The following is a 26,443-nucleotide window of genomic DNA, read 5'->3' as shown; positions in this document are numbered from 1 at the left end:
TGGAGGAGAAAAAAAAGGTCACCACAGAAAGTTTTGTGTAAAATTGATCCCGTAAATTTTTGTCCGAGGAGGTTAACGAAGCTACAGAAGTTAAGCAATTTATTTTTAGGAAATATCGATATTGTGATATAGAATCAAATGGCATCCCCATTCGGAGTATATGGCGCCCTGGGCGACCGCCCGTACAGCTCGCCCCTTGTGTCGGTCCTGAGTTTAGATATACAATGCTTAATGAATAATTCATTGTAAACATATAAAATAATAGTACTTATTAAGTATGTACGAATTTCAAAATAAAATTTAAATTATTAGTTCAAATTATCTGTGATTTTGGATTATTTGTGTCCAGATAATCGAGAATACACTGTACTTAAGTGGGATCTATAAACTGTGAGATATAAAAGAATAATATCAAAATTCTAGTTGGTTTTTACACGTAGTTTAGTATACAATAATTTAAATTAAAAATATAAAATAAATTAATAACAAATATCAACAAACTAGATGTCGAACAGTCGTCGCTTTTTAAAAAATACGAAAGGAATGGGCATTATTCAAAGACAAATTATTATTAAAAGTCAACGTATATAAAACATAATTATTTAGCGTCACAGTTTATAACGTGATTAAATATTGAGAAACAATGCTTATATATAATGTTAATCTAACATTAATTTGTATAATTTCGTCAAAAAATGGGGTGTGATTATTTTGGTGCCATGTAAAACCACATTTTCATCCATAAATGTGAATCTGCAACCTTCTGCTATAACGTTTGTGTATATTATTGTCATCGTCGTTCGACAATAGAAATTTAGTTAAAGTCAATATTTAAGTCGTAGAAACGAAACTTAGTCGTTAAATGTAGAATGGCTGTATTAGATACAGTGATAATGAAATTTAATAAAAGATTGTAATTTAGTATATTTCCAGGTAAGTTCTTATTATATTTTTTTTTAAAAACTCAGTAACGAGCACTATCATTGCGACAGCGTCGCGTCGGCACGATTTTATTGCTTTTGCCGTGGATTTTAAACAGGGATATGATTTTGGGAGGGGCAGATGGAGGAATTTGTCCCTTTTAAATGTTTCTAAAAAATATATGATATTTAATGAAAAAACATGAATCGCAATGTAACCTAAATATTTTTAAAATGACACTGACTGGCCAATTAAAAGCTAAAATTATAGCTCTTGTAGGTTAAACCTTTTGTTCAACCGAGTTGTTATTTCCTTTTATTACATTCAAGAGTGACGTTTAAGTGACCTTAACGCAAATGCGCAACTGGACAGACCACCCTCCCACATAGTATTAGTTTCTCCAGAATAATTTGTTTTAAATTTATACAATGATCGATCAAAGATCACTTACCAATTTATAATTTATCACCACCACTTGATTTATTTTTCCTAAATTTTACACTTAATTGTTGATTTAATACACACAATTATAACGCATGCTAAATGTACTATTTTGAAACAATTCAAGCAATATACATTTTAAGCTGCATGTGATTTTTAAAAGTTATTAAAAAATATGACAATATACCGAGTGTTATTCTCTTAAATTATATGTATTATACATGTTAAACAAATCTTTAACAAATATTGCACAAAAAAACGTATCAGCTCATTCAATTTGATCGATTATAACAATACATCATGATCTTGACGAGCTCTATTTAACAAATGATTTATTCTTTAAATAACGACCCTTGTAAATTAGTTTGAACGCGTTTTTTGTTTTAATTTTTCAACACGGTCGACTAGCGTGGGAGTGGTGATACTGCGAAACGAAGCACGCAAGTCGGCAAGGTGAATAGTTTAACATTCTACCGAGAGTTTACAAGAAGTCAAGAGATGGAACGCTTCCTTGGGCTCGAGAGCCGGCCGATACCTCGGGCTATCGACCCGCTCGTAGCTGTATAACTGTTTCACAGCACAAAAAATCTTCAGAATCCAAACGAGTTGTTCCAGATGCATAATGTCCAGTAAGCTCGCACCGGCCGGCAGGAAGAATCATTCTGTTCGAGTTGCTCGTCGAGCAAAGGTCGGCCGTAGTCGAATCGTCTGAAAAAGTTCAAACATTCAAATGGCGTTGAAAATTTATTTGGCCTTAACGTCACTGCTTCTGCCCATGCTGAAAGCATCACCGGTAAACTTGACGACTATAGACCAGAGACAAACGGGGGAATACAATATACATATTAATTTAAAAGACGTGAAAATATTTGCCTTATTAGGCGGTGGACTTGGCGGATCTGAGGTAATATTTTTAAACATTTTATTAATTTAATCGAATTATTATTTATAAAATTGATATATACTAAAACACGTAGAAAATAAATATTATAGTTATTATTTATGTTAATATATTTATGTTTTTATTTTTAAATGTTTTCTATGGTATACAAATTATTATAGAAAAATCCCCTTTAAAAATTTTATATATTAAAAAATATGTCTTTTTTAACAATCGATATATATTAAATGTAATTTTTAAAAGTTTTATATATTTTTATGAACGTTTGTAAGAAATCTTCCCTTTTTTAGTTAAATTGCCCTAATTTGAACGAGTGTAGTTAAGGTTACTTAATAAAGTAAACTTTATAGGTGGTAGGTGATTTATTATATTATATAAATAGTTACAGTATAGCGTAGTAATTTCCCGTTTTCCTTCTACGATAAAAATATCAGATTTTCAGAACAGTGCTTTAATCGGAATATTATAATTATAATAGTAATGTGCTATTGCAGTCTCCTTATAGTGTTTTGGTATATATTCACTTAATTGAAAATGCCATTAGTCATAAATTAAATAGGCTGAAAAAATAAATCAGATAAGGTAGTAATTGTAGCACTATGTAGCAATATGCTTTAATTTTGTCATATGTGATATTTTTTTCTCTTTATTAGAGAATTGTTAACCTGATTTTAATTAATCATCACGATATTTATATATATATATTATAATATTTGCATTTAATTTATTAAACTGGTTGCATGCTACATTTTTTATTAGAGTTGTACCTTCCGGCTCATCGCGACATCGCTAATATTATATCATTAACCGGTTCCAGTCAACCGGTAAAATCTATATGATGTACTTCAATGTCTCGATGCATAAAAAATATTTCATTTAATTAATTTGTATAAATAAAAACCGATAAGACTTTTTTTATTCTGTAATTTATATGTCTTTAATTTTGCAACCTAATATTGTTTAAATTATCGTACAAGTAAAAGTTTTCTAAAAACGCGGTTTTAATGAAAAATATTTGCATGAAAGCTTAACTGTTTGTGTACGACTCTAGTTTTAGCAATTCGTGAATTGATCTCTGTCTAGTTTATTGCAGTCAGTTGTATTTACAAAGATCAGGGTTTTTTTTTTAACTTTTTTGGCTTTGGGATTTGTATTATAACAGTCAGATGAAAGCATCAAAAACTTTCTAAAAATAACTAGGTCAGCACCTTTTATATCAAAAAGAATAGAATTGAGAATCCATGACTTTACTTTCATCTTATGTAAGGCCCAAGAAGCCAAATAACAAGGCCCCGGCATCGATCTCGTGTAAAATACTGTACAACTAAGCATACTCTATTTGCGTTAACATAGTCAGTTAGAGAGCTATTAATTTCATCATTATTTATAATTGAGAAAGCTGGCAAGTTTGGGTTTACACCCCTACTATTTGCTTTAAAGCACACGATACGTGTGTACGTTCGATATACTTAATGAAAATTGTTTCTAGCTTTTAAATTGTCAATGGTGCTATTTAATAGGGAATTATTTAAAGAGATATGTGCATTTAAATAAATAGTTTGATCAATAAAAATAAATATTTGTGCATTAATGTTAGTAAATCTTCGGAAAATAATTAGTTGCAGATTTATTCATAAGGATACTCACTGTTCTGACCAATGCTCGCTCGCACCTGACCTGTCCAACAGTAATGCACAAACAATTATTTTACATATTTTTCATTTGCATTGTCCTCAATTGTGATATCTTGAAACTTTGCCAGTTGAAGAGTTTTCGATACGACTCGATTCGATGCAAATGTGTTTATTTGAAAAAGCATACAAACCCTTAATCATCTTCGACTAAAAATGCCAGTTCTTGTTTTGTAGTATTCATATATTATTATTGCATACGCAGCGAATTTTTATTGTTGTTTTTTCATGGGAATCCAAATGTTTTCTACTTCTTTTTTACAAATTTTCTCTACGTGACATAACAAAGGTCAACATTTTGAAACTGTATATTACACACTATAGACAAAATAAAAAGCCTAGACATTTCTTAGTGTATTTTTTTAGTCACAAGTGTTCCCAATTCAATGGCAAAGAACTGTATATTCAGGTATTAACATAACTGCATTCTATAGTAAAAAACATATTATATTTTAGCAAATATTATATATCCCAATTATAGTAGGTAAACTTTGCTGTCGCTAATGTCAAATGTTTATTTCGCACACGAACAGTTATGCATACGAAAAGTTTGATGACCATATTAACCGTTACCTGCGAACTTTGTTCTGTCATCATGTCTCGTAAATTTCGATGAATGAACGAGTTGTTATGTCAACCTGTTCGACATCCGAGAACCGGTATCGATTAAAGTTTTAAATCGAGGCGGTAAAAGAATATTTCTTCTCCCTCTTTCGTGCTCCTAAGTCTTTCGATATTCAGAGCGCACTACATTAAATATTGCGCGTGTAGAATGTAAAAAACGTACATAATCATTATTTACTTATAGTTAGCTCCGAGCACTATTTTTTTAAGTAACGGAGATTCTCGGCTTAATCTAATTTTTATTACACTTCATTTCATTTGCTCTATAATTAAGTTTTTTACAAACAAATATTTACAATATATTATAGCAACGTAGTAGCGTTGATTATGATTACGTTAGACATACTTTTCTTTATTGTTATTTAATAGCCTTTGTACTATGTATTTAAATTTATTATAATGAAATAATATAAGCTATGTTTTATCATATATGTATGTATATTTGTCCAAAGTTTTTTTCATTTAGTATTTTTTCCCCGACAACGTTGATTAATAATACTGGTAAGTATTTCCCTGTCAAATGTTGAATTATTGTCTAAGTCTTCCAAACAATTTTGTACAATATTCTAAGCTATCTTTAACAATGAAAATTATGATTAAAAAAATACCGAGTGATGTATATTAATAACATAACTATACATTAAGACTTCTAGTCAGAACATGACACTTCTATCACTTCGCTTTCGACTTGGAACAAATGAGAGTTCACAGGTACCAAACTGAATTTCTACCGATACAATTATTAGAAGCTCAATAAAGCAGCCGTTTTCAACTTCCACGTCATGTCGGGTTGGTGTCACTATCAGCGAGGTCATTTGAGGGGGGGGGGGGAAGCAGGTCGTGGCATTTTCCCCCCTTAAATTTGACCAGAAAAATACATGTCATTTAATGAAATACTATGAATTTTAATGATATCGAAGTATTAAAAAACGACTATTGGCTGACCAACTTTTGTTCCCCCCCTTGTTTCTGATTCTAAACCAGAAATTATCTAAAATCTCAAACATATAAGATTTTATTGCTTTTGACGTAGATTTTTGACTTCTGTGAAGTGATAATTGTTTTTTTTGTGTTCTCCTATTGGTCAAAATTTGGTTTAGATATGCTTCATTCGATTCTCACTTATTGTAAGTCATAATATTGTCGGCGACAGCACGATTTTATTGGTTTTGACTTCTAAGAAGGGATAATTGTTTTTTGCGCTCTCCTATCGGTCAAAATTTGGTTTAGATATGCTTCATTCGATTCTTACTTATTGTGTCATATTATTATAAATTTCCACTGCGACGGCACTATTTTATTGCTTTTGACGAGGATTCTAAACAAGGACGCTCCCTAGAATTTGGCCAGAAAAATACTATGAATCTTCATGAATTCGAAATATAAAAAAAATTATCACTGACTGAACAATTTTTGCCTCCCCCCCCCCCTCTGTCAAAAGTTGAAATGATGTCCCTGGCCATAAAAATGGATTTAGTAAATCTAAATAAATATTGTAAACAAAAAGCAAACTTTCAAGTATCGTATATTTGAAATTGCAAGGCGAGGCAGCGACGGCGCTCCTTAATGAGCTCACGGCTAAAGTACTTTTGATTAAGAGATGGCTATTTACTTTATCAAAATCCATATTTACATAAATGTGTGAATTGAGCACCTGGTTCTCAATAGCTCGCTGATTCTAAGAACTTGAATATTCGTGAAAAATCTAACTTCATATGCAACTCCTGTCTTTGGATATTACGATATTCACCTCAAAACTCCCTCGCAAGAGACTAAATGTCTAGGAACTGACAATAAATAAAGATACGATGAAAAAAATTGCTTCTTAATTTTTTGGTTAGATTTTTGTATTTGTCTCTAAGATATTTTCAATAGGAATATATATTTTTTGATATACAAATATTAGGTTTTTAAGGAAATTACATATATTGTAAATTAACCTCTGTTTAAATTTTTTTTTATCGACAACCAAATTAATTATAAATAATTTTTCAGGACTACGATTACAACTATGACTATTCCGAAATGACAGTAAAACCTTCTCTTGCCAATCAAACCGTCGATAAGCCGACGATTAAGCCAACCACAACATTGGCTACATCTACAAGCGCAAGTTTATTAACCACGACAGAAAAAGTGGTCGAAATTACACCCGTAACACCTTCGCAAAAACCAACAGTATTAGCGAACAATGCGACTCTTTCAGCTAACGTGACTGAAATTCCCAAACCTGTAAATTTACAAGCATCTAATCAAAACATTAACATTCCTGTGAAGATCGTAATGACGCCTGTGGAGATACAGTCGAGCAGTGATAACATACACTTGAAGAAGCCTACGACTGCCGCTACAGTGTCTACGCCAAAAATAAAACAAGCAGATTGCATCGAAGGCTTTGTTAAAGAAAAGAATGGAAATTGCGTATCGAAAGCGAAGAAGCAGCAGCAGACAATGTAAGTGAGAATGCGATGAATATTCACTATTTGAAGAATGTATTGATTGCTATTTTAGTATCTGGAGTAATGAACTATTTCTATAGTTCATTACTCTAGATAGCACTGAAATAATTAATGTAAACTTAATGACCCATTTAAAATAACCTGTTGAAAACAATGTTCTAGATTTATTACAGAATTCTTATCACAATACAATATATATATAAAATTGTTTTTATATGCATATCAAATCGTAAACCATTACAATATTACATAATATAAGTAAATTGTTATTATGGACTTACGGTAAAGGAAGTCCTAGATTCTGAACCTATTAGTAGTTAGTCTGCTGTGATGAGGTAATCGGTAGATAATGTACCATATCAGCATTGCAGATTGAATCATAAAGCATATACAAACAGCTCTATATTTCAAATTCATTAGTAGTATGGTTAAATATTCTGAAAATGTATTTACTGATAAAATTGTTCATATTATTAATTTAATTTCAGATTAAGAAGATTGATACAACTTTCACAAAGACCTCGTCGAATCGTCACTCCTGCAGTTTAGGCTATTAAAAAAACATATATGCATAATTAAATTAAGTTTTATAATACTGTGATTGCATTTATAATAATTTATATAAAAAAGATAAAACTCAAGAATTCTTAAGACAGGAAATTAAAAAAAAATCGAATAAAAGATTAAGAAATGATTTTTTAAAGTATTTTATATTTAACAAAAAAAACACAAATTGAATGACTATTTTTATACATATATGTAAAATTCATATAATAATCTTTTGACACAACAAACAAAATTCATAATAAATATCATATTGCACAAACACTCGGTAAAAATTGTATTTGTATAAATTACTATGGTGCGAGACATCGCAATATGCGATCGCTAGCCATTGTCGTAAAATTAACATGCGACGGAATCGTATTCTTAAAATAAACGCAGGCTTCCAATTGCTGTTAAATTCAAGTCTTCAAGAAAAGATGAAAATTGCAATAATATATAGTAGGGTTTTTGCTATAATCTCACATTATAGTATATTGATCGTCATGAATACATTTACGCAGGTGTCGATGCTGAATTGGGAAATATTTTGATTACCTTCATAGCCGTAATTTAACCTTTTAAAATTGATACAGTTTAATCAACTGTTTTACTTCAAAACAAACATACAGACTCGACGGTTTATTTAGATCGCAATAAACGAAATATGCACCGTTGAGTTTTTGAAATATTTTCTCTTAACATTTAATGTCTTTATAATGCTTTTTACATTATATATTCGAGAATTTGATAAATAGTCATTAATGACAGAGATGGCTTATAAAAACGATTTGATTTTTTTTACATTAAGTATATTGATAGTGTATGCCACATGTTTAAATCGATAACGATGGTTACTATCGAAATTTAAAACACGTGGCTTAATAAAAGAAAAAGATATTTTTATACCACAACCACATTTAACTCTGCCTTATTTTAAAAACGTAGTCATTGGGATTATCTAATACTCAGATAATCACATCTATAACAAAGATTCAGATTGTTTTCATCAATATGTACGAGGAATATTCGAAAAGTAAAGATAAAATGCTAGTAAAAAAAGCGATTTTTTTTATTCAGCGAAGGGAGAATCTGCTGTTCAAATTCAATGTTAAGTTGTTTCTTGGTAAGTGATAAATATACGATCGATACACAGCTATGTAATTTAAAATTTTGATAATGCAGTCACAAAACGATCGCCGCTGTTGCCTTTGAGAAAAAGAAACTCATCAAATTGAGGCACGTATTTTACATAATCTGAGATACCATCGCAAACTTCATTGCTATCGGTTGTGTGGCACAGACTTTTAGCTGGAGAAACGTAATGCTGTTTTTGTTCAAGAAATTATAAAAACATGTCAAAATACTTTTGCTTTACTCCATTTTTTTATTCAAATATTTGTTTGTTAAAAGAGATGTATCAAAAAGTAACCATAAATTGACAATGTCATAAAATAATACTCCCGGGTTTTGACGCCGTGTAATTAATCGGAAGCATAGCAAAACAGAAAACATTTTATGAATTTGGAAATATAGCTTGTTTAGACATGACGGTGATTACATCCTTTGTATTTGAAAATATTTGATTTACGGTTACTTTTTGAAACATTTAATATCGCTTCATAAAAACGAATTGTTTCTATGTTATGGAGAATTACATCTCATCTATGTTCAATGGTTTAAGACTAAGAGTATTCAGAAAAGTTTTAGTTTTGGTAGAAACTGAAATACAGATTCGTTGTCAATGAGACATTTAATAAATTTGAGCAGAGTTGAGAAGTGCCTAAAAATGTTTTTTAATAAAATAAATTAACGTTTTTGGTGTTAGATCATTTCTAAGGTTCTCAAAAGTGGATCTTAACCCTACAATGCGCGCTGGTGCATATATGAATCATTAAAATATTTCGCCAATAACTTTGTATTAAAAAGTTTTAGTCTCATGTGTGGTGATTCATTATTGAATAATCCATTCGCTTAGTGTTCCTCCGCGTGACTGCTATAACTGTACCGTAACATCAAAATTTGATTAGATTGGGACAAGTGACGAACATTCAAACAATTTCATACTATTTAGTTTTTAAATAACATATTCCGTGTAATTAAGCTGCATATCTTTTATTATTATATTCGTTATTGATTAGTGAATCAAATTATGAAATAGTTTTATTGCTATATCGCAAATAGTGCGCGATTCATATATGAATCAGTGCGCCATTTTATCATTTTCATACATTTTAGTTTTTTCATTTAAATGCCTCTTATGTATAAAAACAGACAACAGAGATAAATATGAACAATCTGAAGAGATGCTTTTTATGACCTAATTGAAAATATACCTATTAGTGAAGCTCTAATTAGAAGATAACATCGATGAGGAAGGTATTTTGAATTTGTATTTTATCATCTGTGGTACATTCACCTAATGTGAGAATGTACTGGAATAATATTGTTAGATTGGATATAATAAAAGCATTTGAAAAAATTGGTTCAAATCTGCATTTCAATAATAATTATATCAGTACAAATGATAAACTACATAAACTACGCCCTGTTATATTTCGTTAAATTTTTTGATAATACCAATGGAAGAAATGATCTCAATAGATGAACAGATGTGCTACAAAAATGTGTTATCATATGAAGCAATATTTTCCGTTGAGAATAAATTATTTATACTTTTTTTTTCCAAAATTAACCTGACCTTGGCGCAATTTTTTTATTACAAATTAATTTTTGATAATTATTACACTTTGATCGCAGTAATGACTTATTTAGTAAAAAGAGGTAGAGGTATGCATTCTTTGAAATAGAATTACTTTGTGTAAAATTTCTATAGAATCTGAAGCCAGAACGTTGTGTCTGATTTTGAAGGAATAGATCTCATCAATGTATATTGGAAAGACAGTAAAATAGTGATATTGTTGCCATCATTTATAGGTAGAGAATCACTCGAAACGGTTAACAGATATGACCGGGAAAAAAAAGAAAAAATGAAATACTATGCTCTGCTATAGTAAAACGATATAAGTTGATTTGCTTGACAGCATCATATATTAGACATCACTGGCTGTTATATAGAAGATGCAACACAGATATTTCGACAATGAAATTGGTTGATTTTAGGATTGATTTAGCGTACGTTATGCAATATAGCAACATCAACAAAACGTATCCAACAGATAATAAAAATCATTTTCCAAATTGGAACGAGACTCATTGCAAAGCCCAAACATACATAGTATGTGAAAAATTCAATACATCATTGAGCAATAAGCTTAAAAAAATCCATAGAATGTAATAAAATTTAATTTATTTAAAAAAATCTTATTATGCACAACGATTCATGTGAATCATATTTTGTTTTCAATAAAATTATTTATTTTTAATGTATAAAACGCGCATCGTAGGGTTAACATTGTTCGTTCATTCTGTAATTTTTTAAAGAGTAATTAAAATAAAAATATTTTGTATGTAAATATACATACACTAGAGAATAATCCTCGTAATTGTTAATAAAAACGGACGGAAAATAAACCAAGCCCTATTATATAGTATAGCAGAAATTATAGAAACATGTCAAAGTTTGCACAAGCAGAATAAAAAGGGAATGAACGCCCCAATGGTTATGAAGACGGGCAACAAGAACGTGGAATCGTCCATGACGTAAGGGTCCGGCTGTTTGGGACCACTCGGCCGTCTCGATTTCGAGACTTTCTCCTCGACCTCGGGTTTGGAGTCTTCCGGATCAGGCTCCGGAGGCAGAGGAGGTAGCCTGGGGACAGCGTCGGGTTTACCCCTCACGACGTAGAGGGCGTTAATCTTGGGATTGTCTCGGTATCCCTTGATGAACTCGACGCGGATCTTGCCGTTGCGGATGTCGGACTCCTCCTCGTCGTAATAGAGCTTGCCGCCGCTGACTGTGTAGGCCACGTGCTCGTCGTGGGCGACGCCGCGGCCTACCCTGTCGTATATGTCCAGATCGGCGACGACCGTGTGGTCGCCGTTCAGCACCACGTCGAACACCTTCATGTCGGGCGCGTCGAAGTACACCTCGGAGAACTTAAGGACGAGCACGTAGTCGCCGTCGCGGTCGGCGGGGATGTCGTAGCCGAAGGTGGAGCGGTGGTAGCGCTCCGTCTGGTAAAGGGGCTGATCGTCGGGGGGCACCCGACCGATGGCCGCCAGTCGCCGGCCGTAGTCGGACGCGGTGCCCACTCGGCCGTGCAGCGGATCCCTGGCGTATCGGATGCCCAGCGAGTCGGAGTGAGCCTCGCCGCCGGCGTTCACCGCGAAGACCACGTCGAGCGGCAGCCTCGGGGGCCCGCCTCCACCGACGGCCACGCCGCTCGCCAGCAACAGCAAGGCCGCCGTCCAGCACAGCCTAGAGCCGCGCATCGCGACCGCACCGCTGCACCGCCGCACAGCCGCGCCGGCCGGTATTCTGACACTCGCACGCTTCAAACGCTTCACTTTAATCGGCCATGTCCGTTGGTCGTCGTTACTATTCTAGCGACCATATCTAGCGATTTATAAAATAAAATATAAATCATTAATTTAAAGAAACGACGATATTTCGGCTCAACAAATACCATTAAATATTTGCAAAACTTTTTTTTTATTTATTTTTTTAATACTTATTTACTATTTGCCATGTCTGTCAGATATGTCAGATCTGTATGTCTAAATCGTTTAAGTCTGGTGTCGGCATATCTACAGTCAAGTAGTTCGATTGCCATTTTGTTTGGATGGAATTTTAGTTTGTCTCTGTATGTCGTGTATTTGTTCGTTCCTTCGTCTTTTATGAATTCTATGTTAAGGTCGATATGTATAACATCTTTAGAAACATATCACGGAGTATCGACTATCATTCGTAAAATCTCTGATTTGAAAGATTTAATTATAAAACGTTAATCTATAAGTATATTTTCTATGTAAAAGTTTTTTTATTAAACATTTTAATTTTCTTTATATGACGAATTTTGTTTTAGCTATCATATCTTGCCCCAGTCTCCTCTACATACTGGTCTCATTATGCTAATTATTACACGAAATGGGAAATAAAATACTGGATTGAAATATATATTGGGATAAATAATATATCTATTGATATATTATTTACAATTTAATTAGAGAAACAATTTAATACGAAAAATATATATTTATCCATGTAACATTTACAATAGAACAATGATATGACACGTAAGTACTTAACTCTATAAAATATTAGACCCTTTATTTGATTTTATAAATCTGTACAAAAAAATCGTAAAATATACCTTTTAAACATTACAACATCTCTCTTATTATTCGCATATAAAATCACAACAATGAATACTTAATTAGGAATGATTAAAAATTCGTCAATTACATACATAGATATTTAAAATTACAATTCGTTGTGATATAACTGTTCAGTCTTAGAAATTTCCCTTAACTTGGAATCGGCACCTCTGAACCATCTCTTGTACACGTCTACAGGATCGATCATCCAGTGTTTGTGGAAAGAGACTGGTCTGTGAGGAGCCAGGTATTCTAAGGCGTAATCGACTGGACGAGCCTAGATAAAAAAATATTAATCCATAACAGTATTTACATAAATATTAATATCATATAAATTGTATCACCTGATGAAATAATGGACTGTGAATGACTGGAATTTTTAATTTAGCCAAACATACACCGATCCACATATCGTCCGGCGTAGAAGGCATCGGACAATTGCAATCGGCTAGCTTGTAAACCAAATCTTTGCTTAGAACCAATCCTCCTCCTCCAGTTAAATAATCATACCCGTCTCCGGTAATAATGTTGAAACCGTATCGTTCACCAAGTGCTATATGTTTATCGCCATAGCAAGACAATACTTCGCACAGTCTCGATACGCTAAAATATATAATTTATTTTAAATTTAATAAGATTAATTTTGGATTTATAATGAAAATATGTACCTTAAGATAGTATCGTCATCGGCGATCATGATCCATCGTATTGCTTTATTATCGTTGAAATATTTTAAGGCGTACTTTAATATTGCTATAGTTTTCGAACAATGTCCTCTTTCAGTATTTGCAACTCCTACGTCAATTGTCGGTATTGAATTATCTATAATAATATTTGACAATGATACAAATACTTTTAATTATAAAAAATATATAAATACAGAGTTTATTAAAAAAGACTAATGAATTTATATATAATATATCACAATGGGATTATTTTAAAGTAAATTTTCTTGATTAAGCAATAAGTTTAAAATTAAAATAATACATAGTAAAATAATTTTTTTATCTGTTATATTCAAATAACAAATAAGGCACCAATAAAAAAAGTTTTTTAGCACAGTATTGATTTGAAAAAATATTATATAGTTGTACTTTTATATGAATTTAATCAATTGTACTATGTGAGTAAAATATCTATATTAAATACACAAAAAATAAAATAAATTTAGTACAACTTCTATATTATAGTCTTTCTTGGATCATTCTGTATAACACTTACTAGTTATATCACTAAAAAATATTAAATTGGAGGCGAATTTTCCCCATGTATTTTTAACTATCATAACTCTATTGTCATGAAATTTGTGATATGTTTTGACAGCAAACAGTACTTCGTCTCTAGACACGGCATCACCCTAAAATTGTGACATTGTATAAAATTGTATTCATCAATCATAAAACATACATTAAAATTATACGTACACATGCATCATAGCTTTTGGGATAAGTGGCACAAACTTTATTTGAAACAACACAGAATTGATCATCGTGAGTCAGCATCGATCCTTCTCCATTGTCCCAAATAAACTTGGCGAGTTCAAATGACGCGTCTATGGAAAATTCTGTATATGCCTTAGTGTCATTCTCTTTGAATCGATGATATAATCTAATTCAATTGAAATAATTAATATTTTAATCAATTATTTAAGTAATTAATAGTGAGATATTACGTTCTAAGTAACGCCATGCTCATTGCAAATCCTGAAGCCATATTCGGGTAAAGAAATTCGTCCGAATCGGCCATAGTGGCAAAATGATGAATGATCGTCGGCTCTATGTCGTGTAATCCATGACCGATCCATATCTCCTGAAAATGTAAAATAAATATTAAATATCTAATATAAACATTTAATTAAAAACGACTCACTTCTGATGAATCGTATCTCTTCAGCACTTCGTAAAGATTGGCTAAGTTTAATGATATGTGCGGATCGCAAAAGACGACCCATTCTGCAAAGGAACTATATTTATGTGCCAATTTTTCCAAGAGAGGCAACACAACCCACGAACCTTTAAGGTGCGTTATCCATATTTGAGGTCTTCTCTGTAAATTATTTATGTATTATATCATGACATTTAATTTAAAATATTTATAAATATTGAATACCTGTTGAAAGTCATACGCTTGAATAATTATCTCTTTTTTGAGCTGCTCGGCCAAACTAGTGTGATATGGATGATGTTGGCTCAATATTACAAAAGCTATGTTGGTATAAGCTGCAATTAAAAAAATATACATGTAATAAATATTAGATCACAAGATATATAATAGATAAATGAAGCATTATATGGTAGTAATTACTATATAATCCTTTACTCTTGTTTGAAGGTGAATGACTAGGCATAAGTTTTTTATTGAAACGAAAAAAGTTATATTTTAAAAGTATTTTTTTATAGACATATAACCAGCATGACATTGTTAATTAACTATCGTCAACCATTTCAGATTGTGTCAAAACCAGCGCATTCTATAGTTTCTCAAACTGTGTGTATGGAATATATTAACTTTATTCTAATAAAAAATTACTATTACTGTATGTAATGTATCACTATTTTTTAATAATTATTATATTTGCTTATACTTAAACAATCGCGTTATTTTATTGCTATAATTGACCCGTATCCTATTTGTAAAAATGTGGGATCAGCAATTTAATTAAATTTATAAAAAATCGTGTATACTACATCATAATAAGCAATATACCAGTAGTTTATTATTGCTGATGTTCCTATTTTAAGCAATAGCGTCTATACAGCGCAATGATGTTACTCTTAACACTCACGCAGAATATATATATATATATATATATATATATATATATATATATATATATATATATATATATATATATATATATATATATATATATATATTTGGATAATAAAACAGATTGTAGCATACCTATATAAATATACTAAAAACATTAAAAATGCTTGATTAACATATTAAATTTAATTTTTCACTTATCCCTGGTAAAGTGAAGAATATAAATATAATAATTTAAATTATTGACCCATATCTTAACTAAGAAATAACAAATATTTTAAGGTTCGTATCATGTGTTAGCTAAATACTTATTAATGGATAGTTTAAATGGCGTCATTGAATAATATATAAGCAAAGCATGTCATTGTTTGTCAACAACAAAGGAATTCGGCCAAACTAAAGACCGTTTCCCCTAGGATATGTAACACACATGCTGTGCTGTCGGCCGTTAACGATAGTCCAGGGCAAGGCACACGTGTTGTGTCATCGGCTTGCATAATAATAATAAGCAAAGTAGCTAGAGTAGTTGCAGAAAATGACATATATTTTTAATCAGAAACAATGAGCAAATTTTATTAATAATATAATACTATTAATAAGATCAGATATATTATATTAATAATATTTTTTTGAGATTTCAAAACAGGAGAAATCTAGGGATTGTTCAAAGTCTCGATTGCATAAAAATAAAAAAATAATATAACCTATATATGTATATACATATAAATACAGCCGAGACTTTTTGATTCGCCATCGATATGATCACGTGTGTATACAGGGAGCCGTTACACGCCTTGGGATAGTCCCGATATTATTTTGTGGGATGAAAAACTGTGAGGTTTGTCCCTTACGTGACCAGAATGTAGAGAAAAACTACCTGAAAGTGGTCGTGTCAAAAATGGACAAGGAAACGTAATAGAATAGGGGGAAAGAATACATCGATATGCTATTTTATCGAAATGAAAACACAACAATAGACAGGCGTTTGGAATCAAAATTCGCTCAGCTCCAATAAATTATTTAAAAATATATAAATTTGGTAACCATGTTACTCAAGCATGAAACAATGTTCACTACACACAACTTGTTAAATCACGAATAAAATCAAATTTATGGTCATGCGTGCCAAAAAACACACACTTTAAAACGTGTTTAAAATTTTAACAAGGCAATAAAATAAGATCTTATCGAAAAAATCCACCGGCCAATTTATTATTATACATTATATCACACAATTACAATCTGCGATAAGATACGAGCTAAATACCCTAGATGCGATGCATACATGCAAAATTCGGCATGCTAAATCGCTGTAAAGTTACCTGTGTACTACTAATATACTATAATAATATAATACAATACACGGGGAAACCTTTGGCAGTAGCTACGTCGGCAGATTTTCATAATGTTCCTTAGTTTGCATCGCGTGAGACCGGTATCCATAAACAACCCCTATCTGGTGTAACTTGCCCCATAAATTCCAAGACTGCGAAACTATACGAGAATACCCAGCCGTGTGCTTCTAAGCGATTCTTCAAAACTATTTTCTTCAAAGTCGATAGAACTCGATATGATTAAGCTAAGCGAAATTAAATGCATCCGATTCATTTGAGTACACGAGTACCTAGAATCCAAATAATAATTAATCCAATAAAATCATTAGATAATCTGATATTGATATTCGTCTTTGTTATCGTTTTACAAAATAAAGCAATACATATTGTAATATTGAGTATTTCATATTGCCATTGTTCAAGTTTTTATTTTTTTGATAAGCGATAATATGAAAGTCAAATTGGATTTGCTGAATATTTCAGTTCTGTTTCGAGAAACTCTTGATGCAAATCTGAATCTTGAATTATGGATAAAATAAATTCAATTCATAAATACAGTACGTGCCTATCGAATTGGTAAAATAAATATAATTTAAAATATAACCAAATATACTATAAAATATTTTATCAAAAAAATCTAGCGATTATTTATTGTCAACGCATAAATTTGAGAAACACTCGCTTACAGCATATTTTAAATGTAAAGCAAGATTTTTTTATTTATAAAAATGCAAATACAATATAGAATTGTCAGTTCGACTTTGATACTAAAAAAATCGGTATGTATACATGTACATTTATTCGCTCAAGCCCTATTTACTAAATCGTAATTAACTAGTAACTGATACTACATATCTTATAAGGTCAAATAGAAATGGTAAACTTACTTCATGAAACAATTCAGTATTTTTATTTGGATACCAATTACATGATTCTAAAAAAATATTTATGACGGTTTAAATAAATTTTGAAGTGAAACAGATTGAGAATCTCGGGTTTGATTTATATTTAAAGCTTTTCAGATATCTATAAAAATACTGCATATTCATTATTAAAATATGATACATCATATTTTTTACCGAAATTTTATAGTGTCACTTTTTTAGCGAATTTAATATGCCTTTTGTGATTCCTATGTGAAGTAGGGTGTCGTTTTTTTCTTTTTATGGTTTTTCATTTAAAAAGTTTTTTTCTTATACGTATAACGAGAGGACATGCCCTATCTTAATTGTTTCAGCAATGGTATTTCTCTCAAATGAGTGATGATTTTGTTTTTGAACGTGTATTTTCGTTCTCTTACTAAACAGTAAAATCTTTGGTACGCGGAGCGCGACTATCCGCTATTTCGACCCCCCTCCCCCGTTCCTGATATCTCTATGTATATACCTAAATTCATTAATAAGCTACAAAACGTCAACATTTTCGCGCCGGTTTTTAATTAGTTGCCATTTTTAAACTAAATCACAGATAAGGCTAGAATCAAAACTAAAAATAATTGACAATTTTTTTTTTAATTTTTTTTTTTTAGAATTTTAAACGGAGTTGCGATTTTTTGTTTTAAATAACCACCATTTTGAAACAAGATGGCGGATCAGGCTAAAAAACTATCCGAGCTATTTAATACTTTGTGATTTTTTTAATTTTAATTATATATTTTTTTGTGTATTTTTTTATTTACCTGTTAGGTTACGATGGTCTTAATTTAATTTAAATAAATAAATAGATATACAAGGGCTGACAACTTTCATGATAGAATAAAAACTACGGCAGTTATCGTATCCTAAAATTTCGTTATATCCCATATATTTCTTTATTTCTTAAAAAATCTACCTAATAAATTTCACTATGACTGTATTGCGGTATCGAAATTAGTTGCAAAAGACTTGTTAAAAGGGTCTTAAAACTATTAATTTATGTCCACAAATTTACTAAGAATCGCAGTTTTTGTTAGCATAACAAATAAAAAAGTATTTACCAAGTCTATTAACGGTAGCAATAATTAAATACCGGTGTAATTAAGCTAAAAACATATGGAAATTAATTGAACAAAAAAATGCTAAGCACCGGGCACCCAAGATGCACAATACGATTTCGATTCTACCGTCTAATAATATCTGAATCATACAAAAATAAAGAGTCTGCTTCCGCTCATAATTATTGGCATTTGTAAAAATGACGTTAGAATTTTTTCCATTCCTCAAGAGTATACGAACCAGAACACTGCGATCTTTTTTTATCTTCAAGCGTAAGCCCAATGCGTTACAACGGGGTAAATCTGTACCAACTAGGAAAGTCAATCAGATATAATGAATATCTACAAGTATAATATTAACAACCAGACTGAAAGTCTCTGATTTATTTATTAAATTTAATTTATTTATTAAATTATTTATTAAATTTAATTATTGCACATTCATTATTTATTTCGGAATATTTCACTATATATATATATAAATATATATATATATATATATATATATATATATATATATATATATATATATATATATATATATATATATATATATATATATATATATATATATATATATATATATATATATATATATATATATATATATATATATATATATATATATATATATATATATATATATATATATATATATATATATATATATATATATATATATATATATATATATATATTTTAATTTTCAATTGTAACTTGACAGGCGTAAGCCCAATATGTTACAACGAGGTAAATCTGTATCAACTGAGTAAGTCAATAATCAGATATAATGAATACCTATCGGTGAGATCTATATAAATAATTATAAATTATTATGTGTAATATAATTTATAGCCAAGCAGCTGGGGGCGTTTTTTTTTAATAATAGCGCATTTTTATAAATAAAAATTCGAATGCCGCTGCCGGGACTCGAACCCGTAACCTCAGAGTTACTAGTCTAAGACTTTACGGAATACGCTATTCCGTCCTTAAACGTTAAATTTAATCACGCCCAAAAGAAACTTCTACTAGAAATTAGTACCACCTCACTTCCGGATTACAACAATGATAGTTTATACAAACTCGCACTAGCCGGAGCTACAGCGAATCGACCGAAACGACCCTTAAAAACGCAAATAAAACAGCCACTTTTACCCCGAATCTACAAGTGTCTTCGATATGTGTATATATACATCATTATTGCATATACATAATTATTTTTGTAATTTAAAAACAAAATATTATCCTGTTTTTTATGGAAAAAACTAGTAAATATTGTCCTGAAAATTATTATTTTATATATTATAGATTTATAAAATAATAATCTAATCTGAAATATTATATTTATGAACAGCCCGAAAATATTGTTGTATTTTATAAAGTCAGACAGTATGCATTTACTAATTTATTAATAATTAATTCAAGTCATTATACGTTGTATTTAATAATTAAACTATTAAAAATACAAGCTATTCTTATTCAAATTATTATTAGAAACGACGAAAAATTAAATATGCAATTATAATTATATGTTGGTTACTCTATGGAAATTGAATTGAAAAGTTAGCCGGAAAACCCATGCTACATTAATTGAACTTTCGACACTGAGCTCGTATTTTTAGACATGCATATTAAATATTAACATAATTTATTAGTCCAAATGTCAAATAAAATATTTAGAGAATACGCACGTACGCTTTGATAAAAAAATATTATCTTTAAGAAAGAAAATATATAAGAAGATAAATAGACGTTAAATCGCCGACGTACTTTGATCTGATTTTGGCTAAATTATAACACTTTGTTCATTAATATACGGCGTTTTACATTGGTCGGTCGTCAAGACACAGGAAAAACAGGTCAGTGAAAATTACATTCTCAACTATACTCCATAATGAATGAATTTTAAAATTCCAACATGATTCGATAATAATAATGGACTCCTAGATAATTAAAAAAAAACAATAACAAAGCTAATAAACTATTTATAATAAATGACATTGCGTTATCACTATATCATACGTTTACATAAAAACAAACTTGTCAATAACATTTTTGAATGGTCATTGTTTTAACTGTTGATCATTTAAATCAAATTTCATCAGGACTGAAAATCAGTGAAGGTAATTTACTAATATTAAATATTTAGATTTTTTTCCCGTTCATATTAAATTAAATTAAAATATTCCTCTTTGACTTAAAAGTTAATTTATATTGTTTAAAAGACATTAAAATAACAATAATGTGATAAACTTAAAAAAATATAAAAAGCCAAACAAGGTCAGTTGATTTATATTACTTTTATGTACATACTACGATACTTTATTAATTATGTAAATAGCTAGAAAAAATATTTAATTATTACTAAAAGAATCAATCTAAAATTATTTATGTTAATAATTATGTAGAACCCTAAAATCAAAATACTTTCCCAAAGAAATACTGAATAAAAATAGGAGTAGTATGAAGCAAATACTTGCTTTACAATATGCATTGCTTTTTATCTGTATTTTCATAAATTTAATATGAATATAAAGTACTAAGTGTGATTCAAATGCGAATCGTTTAGTGGAAAAACTTCATGGAATCTCCTGTGTGCTATATATTATTGTACCTCCGTTTGAGGGATTGTTTACCTCGGACATTCAAGCCCGAAGGCAAACCTCGGTTGAGACGATGGTTTGAAAGCATCACCTGATGTTTTATTCAGATCAAACTTTTGTCAGCCACTATTGGCAGTCGGCGGGATGAAAATTTTGCCCCGGGCGACAAAATTGTGAGGAGCGGTTTAGAACGTTTTTCAGAGTTTGACCCCTCAACCAAATTTGACCAACGCTTAAATAATAGATTATCGTAAATGGGTTTATAAATTATTAGTAACACTAATCTAGAGAGCCGTGTCCTTTTATTGGTATACAAATACATACATTTGCAATTAAAATATAAGTTTGACTCGTGTGAATTAATTATTATGCTACCATCTGTGAAATGCATTTTATGTTGCCTTGTGCACCTGATTTTAAAGGTACATGGATATTTTATATATACTTTTATAAAGATCCGCATTTTATTACTATTTACATTGCATACTTCAACACTTTGTAAATTATTTACATTGGGCATATGTATTAAGGATGCTCCCCTCGTCATATTAAATATGTTTTGAAGTTACAAATCAATGGGAAATCAACACATTCTTGCCATAATTGTATGTATTCAATGGGTTCACAATCAACTAATATACAGCGAGGTTAAGTTGTGCTATAGATCAACTATTAGTTTTTTTATTCACTGGAGAGAAATAGCTGTTATGTTGATTAGCGAAGTATTATTATATATTAAAAAAAAAACATAAATTAATGGCAAAACGTACCGTAAACAGTGTTCATTTCCGAGTTTCTATTAAGGGAGATAAACATAGATTATAATTTAATTGAGCGCAAACTATTTTAGAATACAAATATTAGGGTATGTTTATGCATAATTTAACATCTTGAAGAGGGTATTCGATTTGCTTACAATAACTGTATATTTAAAATATAGATCAACATGACTGTTTGTTTCGATTGTGATTGGTCATACTTAAGATATTAAACATGTGTTTGTTATTCAGTGATATGTCAAACTAAATCGATTTGCCAGTTCGTGGATATGCGATATCCAACACGCAATAGTACGCCATTGATTAATTTTAAATATAATAAGTTTGCTGATAAAATAAATAAATAAGATTCAAGCATTAATGTCTAGTTTACGAGTAATGGGCCATTTTATTCATATTTATTTCGTGAAACGATAGATAATCATTTTTTTATTAAAAAAATAATAACCTGGCAAACAGTGAGTTTTACCAGATAGTGGTGTTTATGTTATCTCAATCCAAATTGCCATTGATAATAAAACAATATATATACATAGCTAGAATCTATAATACATAAATGAAAAACAATAATATAATATATAATTTATTAATAAAATCGACAGCATATTTTATAAATTCAGATCTATATGTTTTCTGTAACTCTCAAACTATATTTCAAGTCTATAAATAAGTTATAATGACCAATTAATCATGTAATTATAGTATCTAATAAATCATATTTTAAATATCTGCGTATTGATATTATATATTTTTTTGTGAAAATATTGTTTTTAGCTTTCTCTATTTTCTGTAAATTATTACTTAATGCTTTGAAACACACTAACATGCATGAGACATGCAACATTCACGCTTCAGTAAATAATTGATTTTTCAGTCTCAGATTTCTTCAGTCGAACAAGAAACTCGATGTTTACCTGTCGTTTATTAAGACTTTTCGGCAGCGGGTAAGAACGCATTTATATTTCAATTCGTTTAATTTGTTATATTTTTTATGACGAATTAAATTGTTGGATGATAATTATCAGGGCTTTTTATTTAATCAAAAAAGTTTCGGTCAAGCATTTTGTTTTAACAAAAAAATTTAAGGCCCCTTCAGCTGTCAATAATAAGACAATGGAGACAATTATCAATAACAGTTGTTGCTACTTTACAAAAACAAAATAAAAAAAAACATTTTGAATTATCGAAAAAGAAAAATAGCCCTAAATCGTTTTGCATTCTGCCTATTCCCATGCGTAATTTCTTATTATCGTAGCTGATTCTTAGATCACCAAAGCAAAGATAAAGATGCCGGCCGATTAGAGTAATAGAAAAATCGCAAAAAATTGTTCGTTATTCAAATACTTTCGATCTTCCGAGAAAGTATGAATTTTTTCAAACATCTGCCACAAACACTTTCGGAAAGATTTCTTATCTTAATGTCTTCTTTTAAGTGTTAAAAATTTGTAAACAATTTTTCGTTATTCCCAGAGCCCTGTCAAAACCTTCCAAGAAGTATGCATATTAAGCATAAATCCAACTTTACTTATGCAGCGTTATAAAAAAGGCGGTTATTCTAAACCTTTTAAAAATATTCATACAAACTTATTTTTATATAATAAAAAATGCTTTATAAAATTTGTCGAGAAATGAAAATTCTCGATTTGACATTTTTCTCAAGAAATAATTCTCGAGAAAGGAGGGGGGGGGGGGGCAGTTGTCCCGCCTCCTTGAATTTGGTCAGAAAAATGCATGTCTTTTGATAAGATACTATGACTCTTAATTAAAACCAAATATTAAAAAAACACTGAATTTTTTATTTTTGGATTCCCCCCCCCCCCACCCTCCTGGAAATACGGGAAGGACGTATTTCCAGGATCTAAAAAATACATTAAAATATGTAATTTCAGTAAATTAAAAACATTTTCACCAGTAGATTTATATTTTACAAGTGAATATATAATTTAACCGATAGGCACTGGTGAAATTATATGCTACTCTATAATGTATATAAAGTTCAATTTTACAGTCGCAAAACGTCTATTTGCTGCTTAAACCTAAACCTAACGTAATGAAAGTTCTTGAACTGTTATCTTTCTTGAACTCAAGAGAAAATAAGCGGAAGAAGAAGTACAGACAGTAGTCGCATCTCGCATATTGTTCCATTGTTTGTCTGCATTTGGATATTACACTGTTTTAAAAATATAATAGTTATTATTAGCGATATTACTACGGACTTTTGATATAAGAGTATTGGTTAAATGTATTCAAACCGAATTTTAGTGAATATGAGGGCGCAAAAACAATTATCACTTCTCAGAAGTCAAAAATTTACGTCAAAAGCAATAAAATAAGTGTCGAGAGTAAGTGAGAGATAAGGGCGTGCGTTACATGCGTTCCGCACGCCCACTTCTTTTCACTCATTCTCGTCACTTAACACGCGAGCGAGTGAAAAGGAATGTATTTCACCGTACGCGCCTGATATTATTATTTATTTTATTAATTTATTTAACTTAATAGCTAATCTTTACATCTAACAAATTTAGTAAACATATATAAAAATATATAAAAAATACATAACAGAAAGAAAAAATAAAAATATACAATAATAAAGTCTTAATATTATAATTTATTTCTATATGTACGAAGGTGTTTTTTTATTCCATTTATGAAACCCGTTATATTTTTGCTGTTTCGGATTTCTCTTGGAAGACTATTATATAAATCAAAACCTCCGTACATAATTCCCCTAGCCGTACTCGTTTTCTTATACTTAATTATCTTTAAATTTTCTTTATTTCTAGTATTATATTTATGTACATCTTTATTTCTTATTAAATACTTATTAAAATATTTTGGTAACATATTATTTTCTAACTTATATATAAATACTAAAACATTCATACTCAATATTTCTTGAACATTCAACCATTCTAATCTATCAATCATACTTTTACAATTAGTTAATCTATTTTTATTTAAGATTACTCTCATTGCCCTATTTTGTAATTTTTGCAACATTTGTTTATTTAATTTATTTAACATATTTAATAGTGTTGCACAATAAATAAAATGGGGCAATATTATACTATTGTAAATTATTTTTTTTGTATTTATACTTAATATATTTCTTAATCTAGATAATAAACCTATTTTTCTACTAATTTTTTTAATATGTAAAAACAATGTTCTTTAAAATTTAATTTTGTATCAACAATTACTCCTAAATATTTTATATTATCCACTATTTCTATACTAGAGTTATTTATTACTATTTTGGTACTATTATCTAACACATTTTTATAATTAATAAACATACATTTAGTTTTATTCTCATTTAATTTAAGTACATTATTCTTTAACCATATTTCTAATATACTTAATTCATTATTTAAATTATTTACAATTTCTTTAATGTTATCACCTATGCAATACATTAATGTGTCATCCGCAAATAGATGAATTTTACATTTTTTCACGTTATTAACTATATCATTAATATACAAAACAAATAACAATGGTCCCAATTTAGACCCTTGTGGTACTCCATAAGACACTAATTTCTCTTCAGAATATACATTATTTATTTTAACTTTTTGTTTTCTTTTATATAAGTAATTATTAAACCATCTTAAAACTATATCACTTATACCTATACTCTCCAATTTCTTTAACATTATTTTTCTGTCTAGTAATTTGTTTGCTGTTTTTATTAGTTTTTTATAGTTCATATTTAACTATAAAATACATAGATTTATTATATTAAATTTTTATAAGTACATATTGAATTTTTTCTACTAAAATAAACATTGCTTCTAAATCGTCTATGTTTTGTTGACTTTCTTGCCAATATGTAGCGTACGTCGGGTCTAATAATCGAAAAATCCATACACCATTATTGCGGTGGCAATCTTTTTAGTGTCCCCTCCATAAAGCTTTCCACGAATCGTAAAGAATAATGAAGAAAACGACGGAAAAGTATAAACTGTATGGCATGCGAGCGTCTTTTCCGTTCGTTTTCAACTTTTGATTGATCGCTTTTTATGCGCTGCAATGTCGTTCGACAAACGCCAAAAAAAAATACCAACAATGCTTTCGTGTCCGCTATTAGACTTTGAGAAACGCTGATTGCGATTAGGTCTGAAGA

General features: G+C 30.0%; 4 protein-coding genes across 5 annotated transcripts in view; 2 read left to right on the top strand and 2 right to left on the bottom strand.

The window, feature by feature from the left end:
• The first annotated feature begins 1,253 nt into the window (after positions 1-1,253).
• Positions 1,254-7,731, top strand: LOC148236692 (uncharacterized). The gene is made up of 3 exons (XM_088183740.1): positions 1,254-2,266; positions 6,574-7,031; positions 7,526-7,731. The coding sequence occupies exons 1-3, from the start codon at positions 2,093-2,095 to the stop codon at positions 7,584-7,586; spliced, it is 693 nt and encodes a 230-aa protein (XP_088039866.1). The 5' UTR covers positions 1,254-2,092; the 3' UTR covers positions 7,587-7,731.
• LOC148236691 (malectin) lies at positions 7,729-12,030 on the bottom strand. The gene has a single exon (XM_088183738.1). It carries the CDS (start codon positions 11,973-11,975, stop codon positions 11,157-11,159), a length of 819 nt encoding a protein of 272 aa, XP_088039864.1. The 5' UTR covers positions 11,976-12,030; the 3' UTR covers positions 7,729-11,156.
• A 688-nt stretch (positions 12,031-12,718) lies between these two features.
• Positions 12,719-26,443, bottom strand: part of LOC148236690 (beta-1,3-glucosyltransferase) — a 25,986-nt gene continuing 12,261 nt past the window's right edge. The window contains exons 3-10 of the mRNA XM_088183737.1: positions 14,970-15,079; positions 14,730-14,906; positions 14,533-14,669; positions 14,285-14,468; positions 14,082-14,217; positions 13,529-13,682; positions 13,205-13,463; positions 12,719-13,137 (exon numbers count right to left, since the gene is read on the bottom strand). Of these exons, the coding sequence (XP_088039863.1) occupies positions 12,967-13,137; positions 13,205-13,463; positions 13,529-13,682; positions 14,082-14,217; positions 14,285-14,468; positions 14,533-14,669; positions 14,730-14,906; positions 14,970-15,079 (1,328 nt within the window). The 3' untranslated portion in view covers positions 12,719-12,966. The remainder of the gene's footprint in view (positions 13,138-13,204; positions 13,464-13,528; positions 13,683-14,081; positions 14,218-14,284; positions 14,469-14,532; positions 14,670-14,729; positions 14,907-14,969; positions 15,080-26,443) is intronic.
• LOC148236689 (peroxisomal acyl-coenzyme A oxidase 3-like) overlaps positions 20,663-26,443 on the top strand; it is a 25,822-nt gene continuing 20,041 nt past the window's right edge. Inside the window, exon 1 of one of the 2 annotated variants that reach the window (XM_088183736.1) lies at positions 20,663-20,794. Coding sequence is in view for 1 of the 2 variants with exons in the window: in XM_088183735.1 (XP_088039861.1) it covers positions 23,224-23,261 (38 nt within the window). In the remaining variant the exon portion in view is untranslated. Of the gene's footprint in view, positions 20,795-23,191; positions 23,262-26,443 lie in introns of those variants that run through there. The other variant, XM_088183735.1, reaches the window with a different exon arrangement.

The sequence above is a fragment of the Plectrocnemia conspersa genome, unplaced genomic scaffold (assembly GCF_051122295.1).
Source record: "Plectrocnemia conspersa isolate PC_06_02 unplaced genomic scaffold, ASM5112229v1 ptg000003l, whole genome shotgun sequence".
NCBI lineage: Eukaryota > Metazoa > Arthropoda > Insecta > Trichoptera > Polycentropodidae > Plectrocnemia > Plectrocnemia conspersa.
The sequence above is the reverse complement of the archived record's forward strand: the minus strand, read 5'-3'. Positions and strand labels throughout refer to the sequence as shown.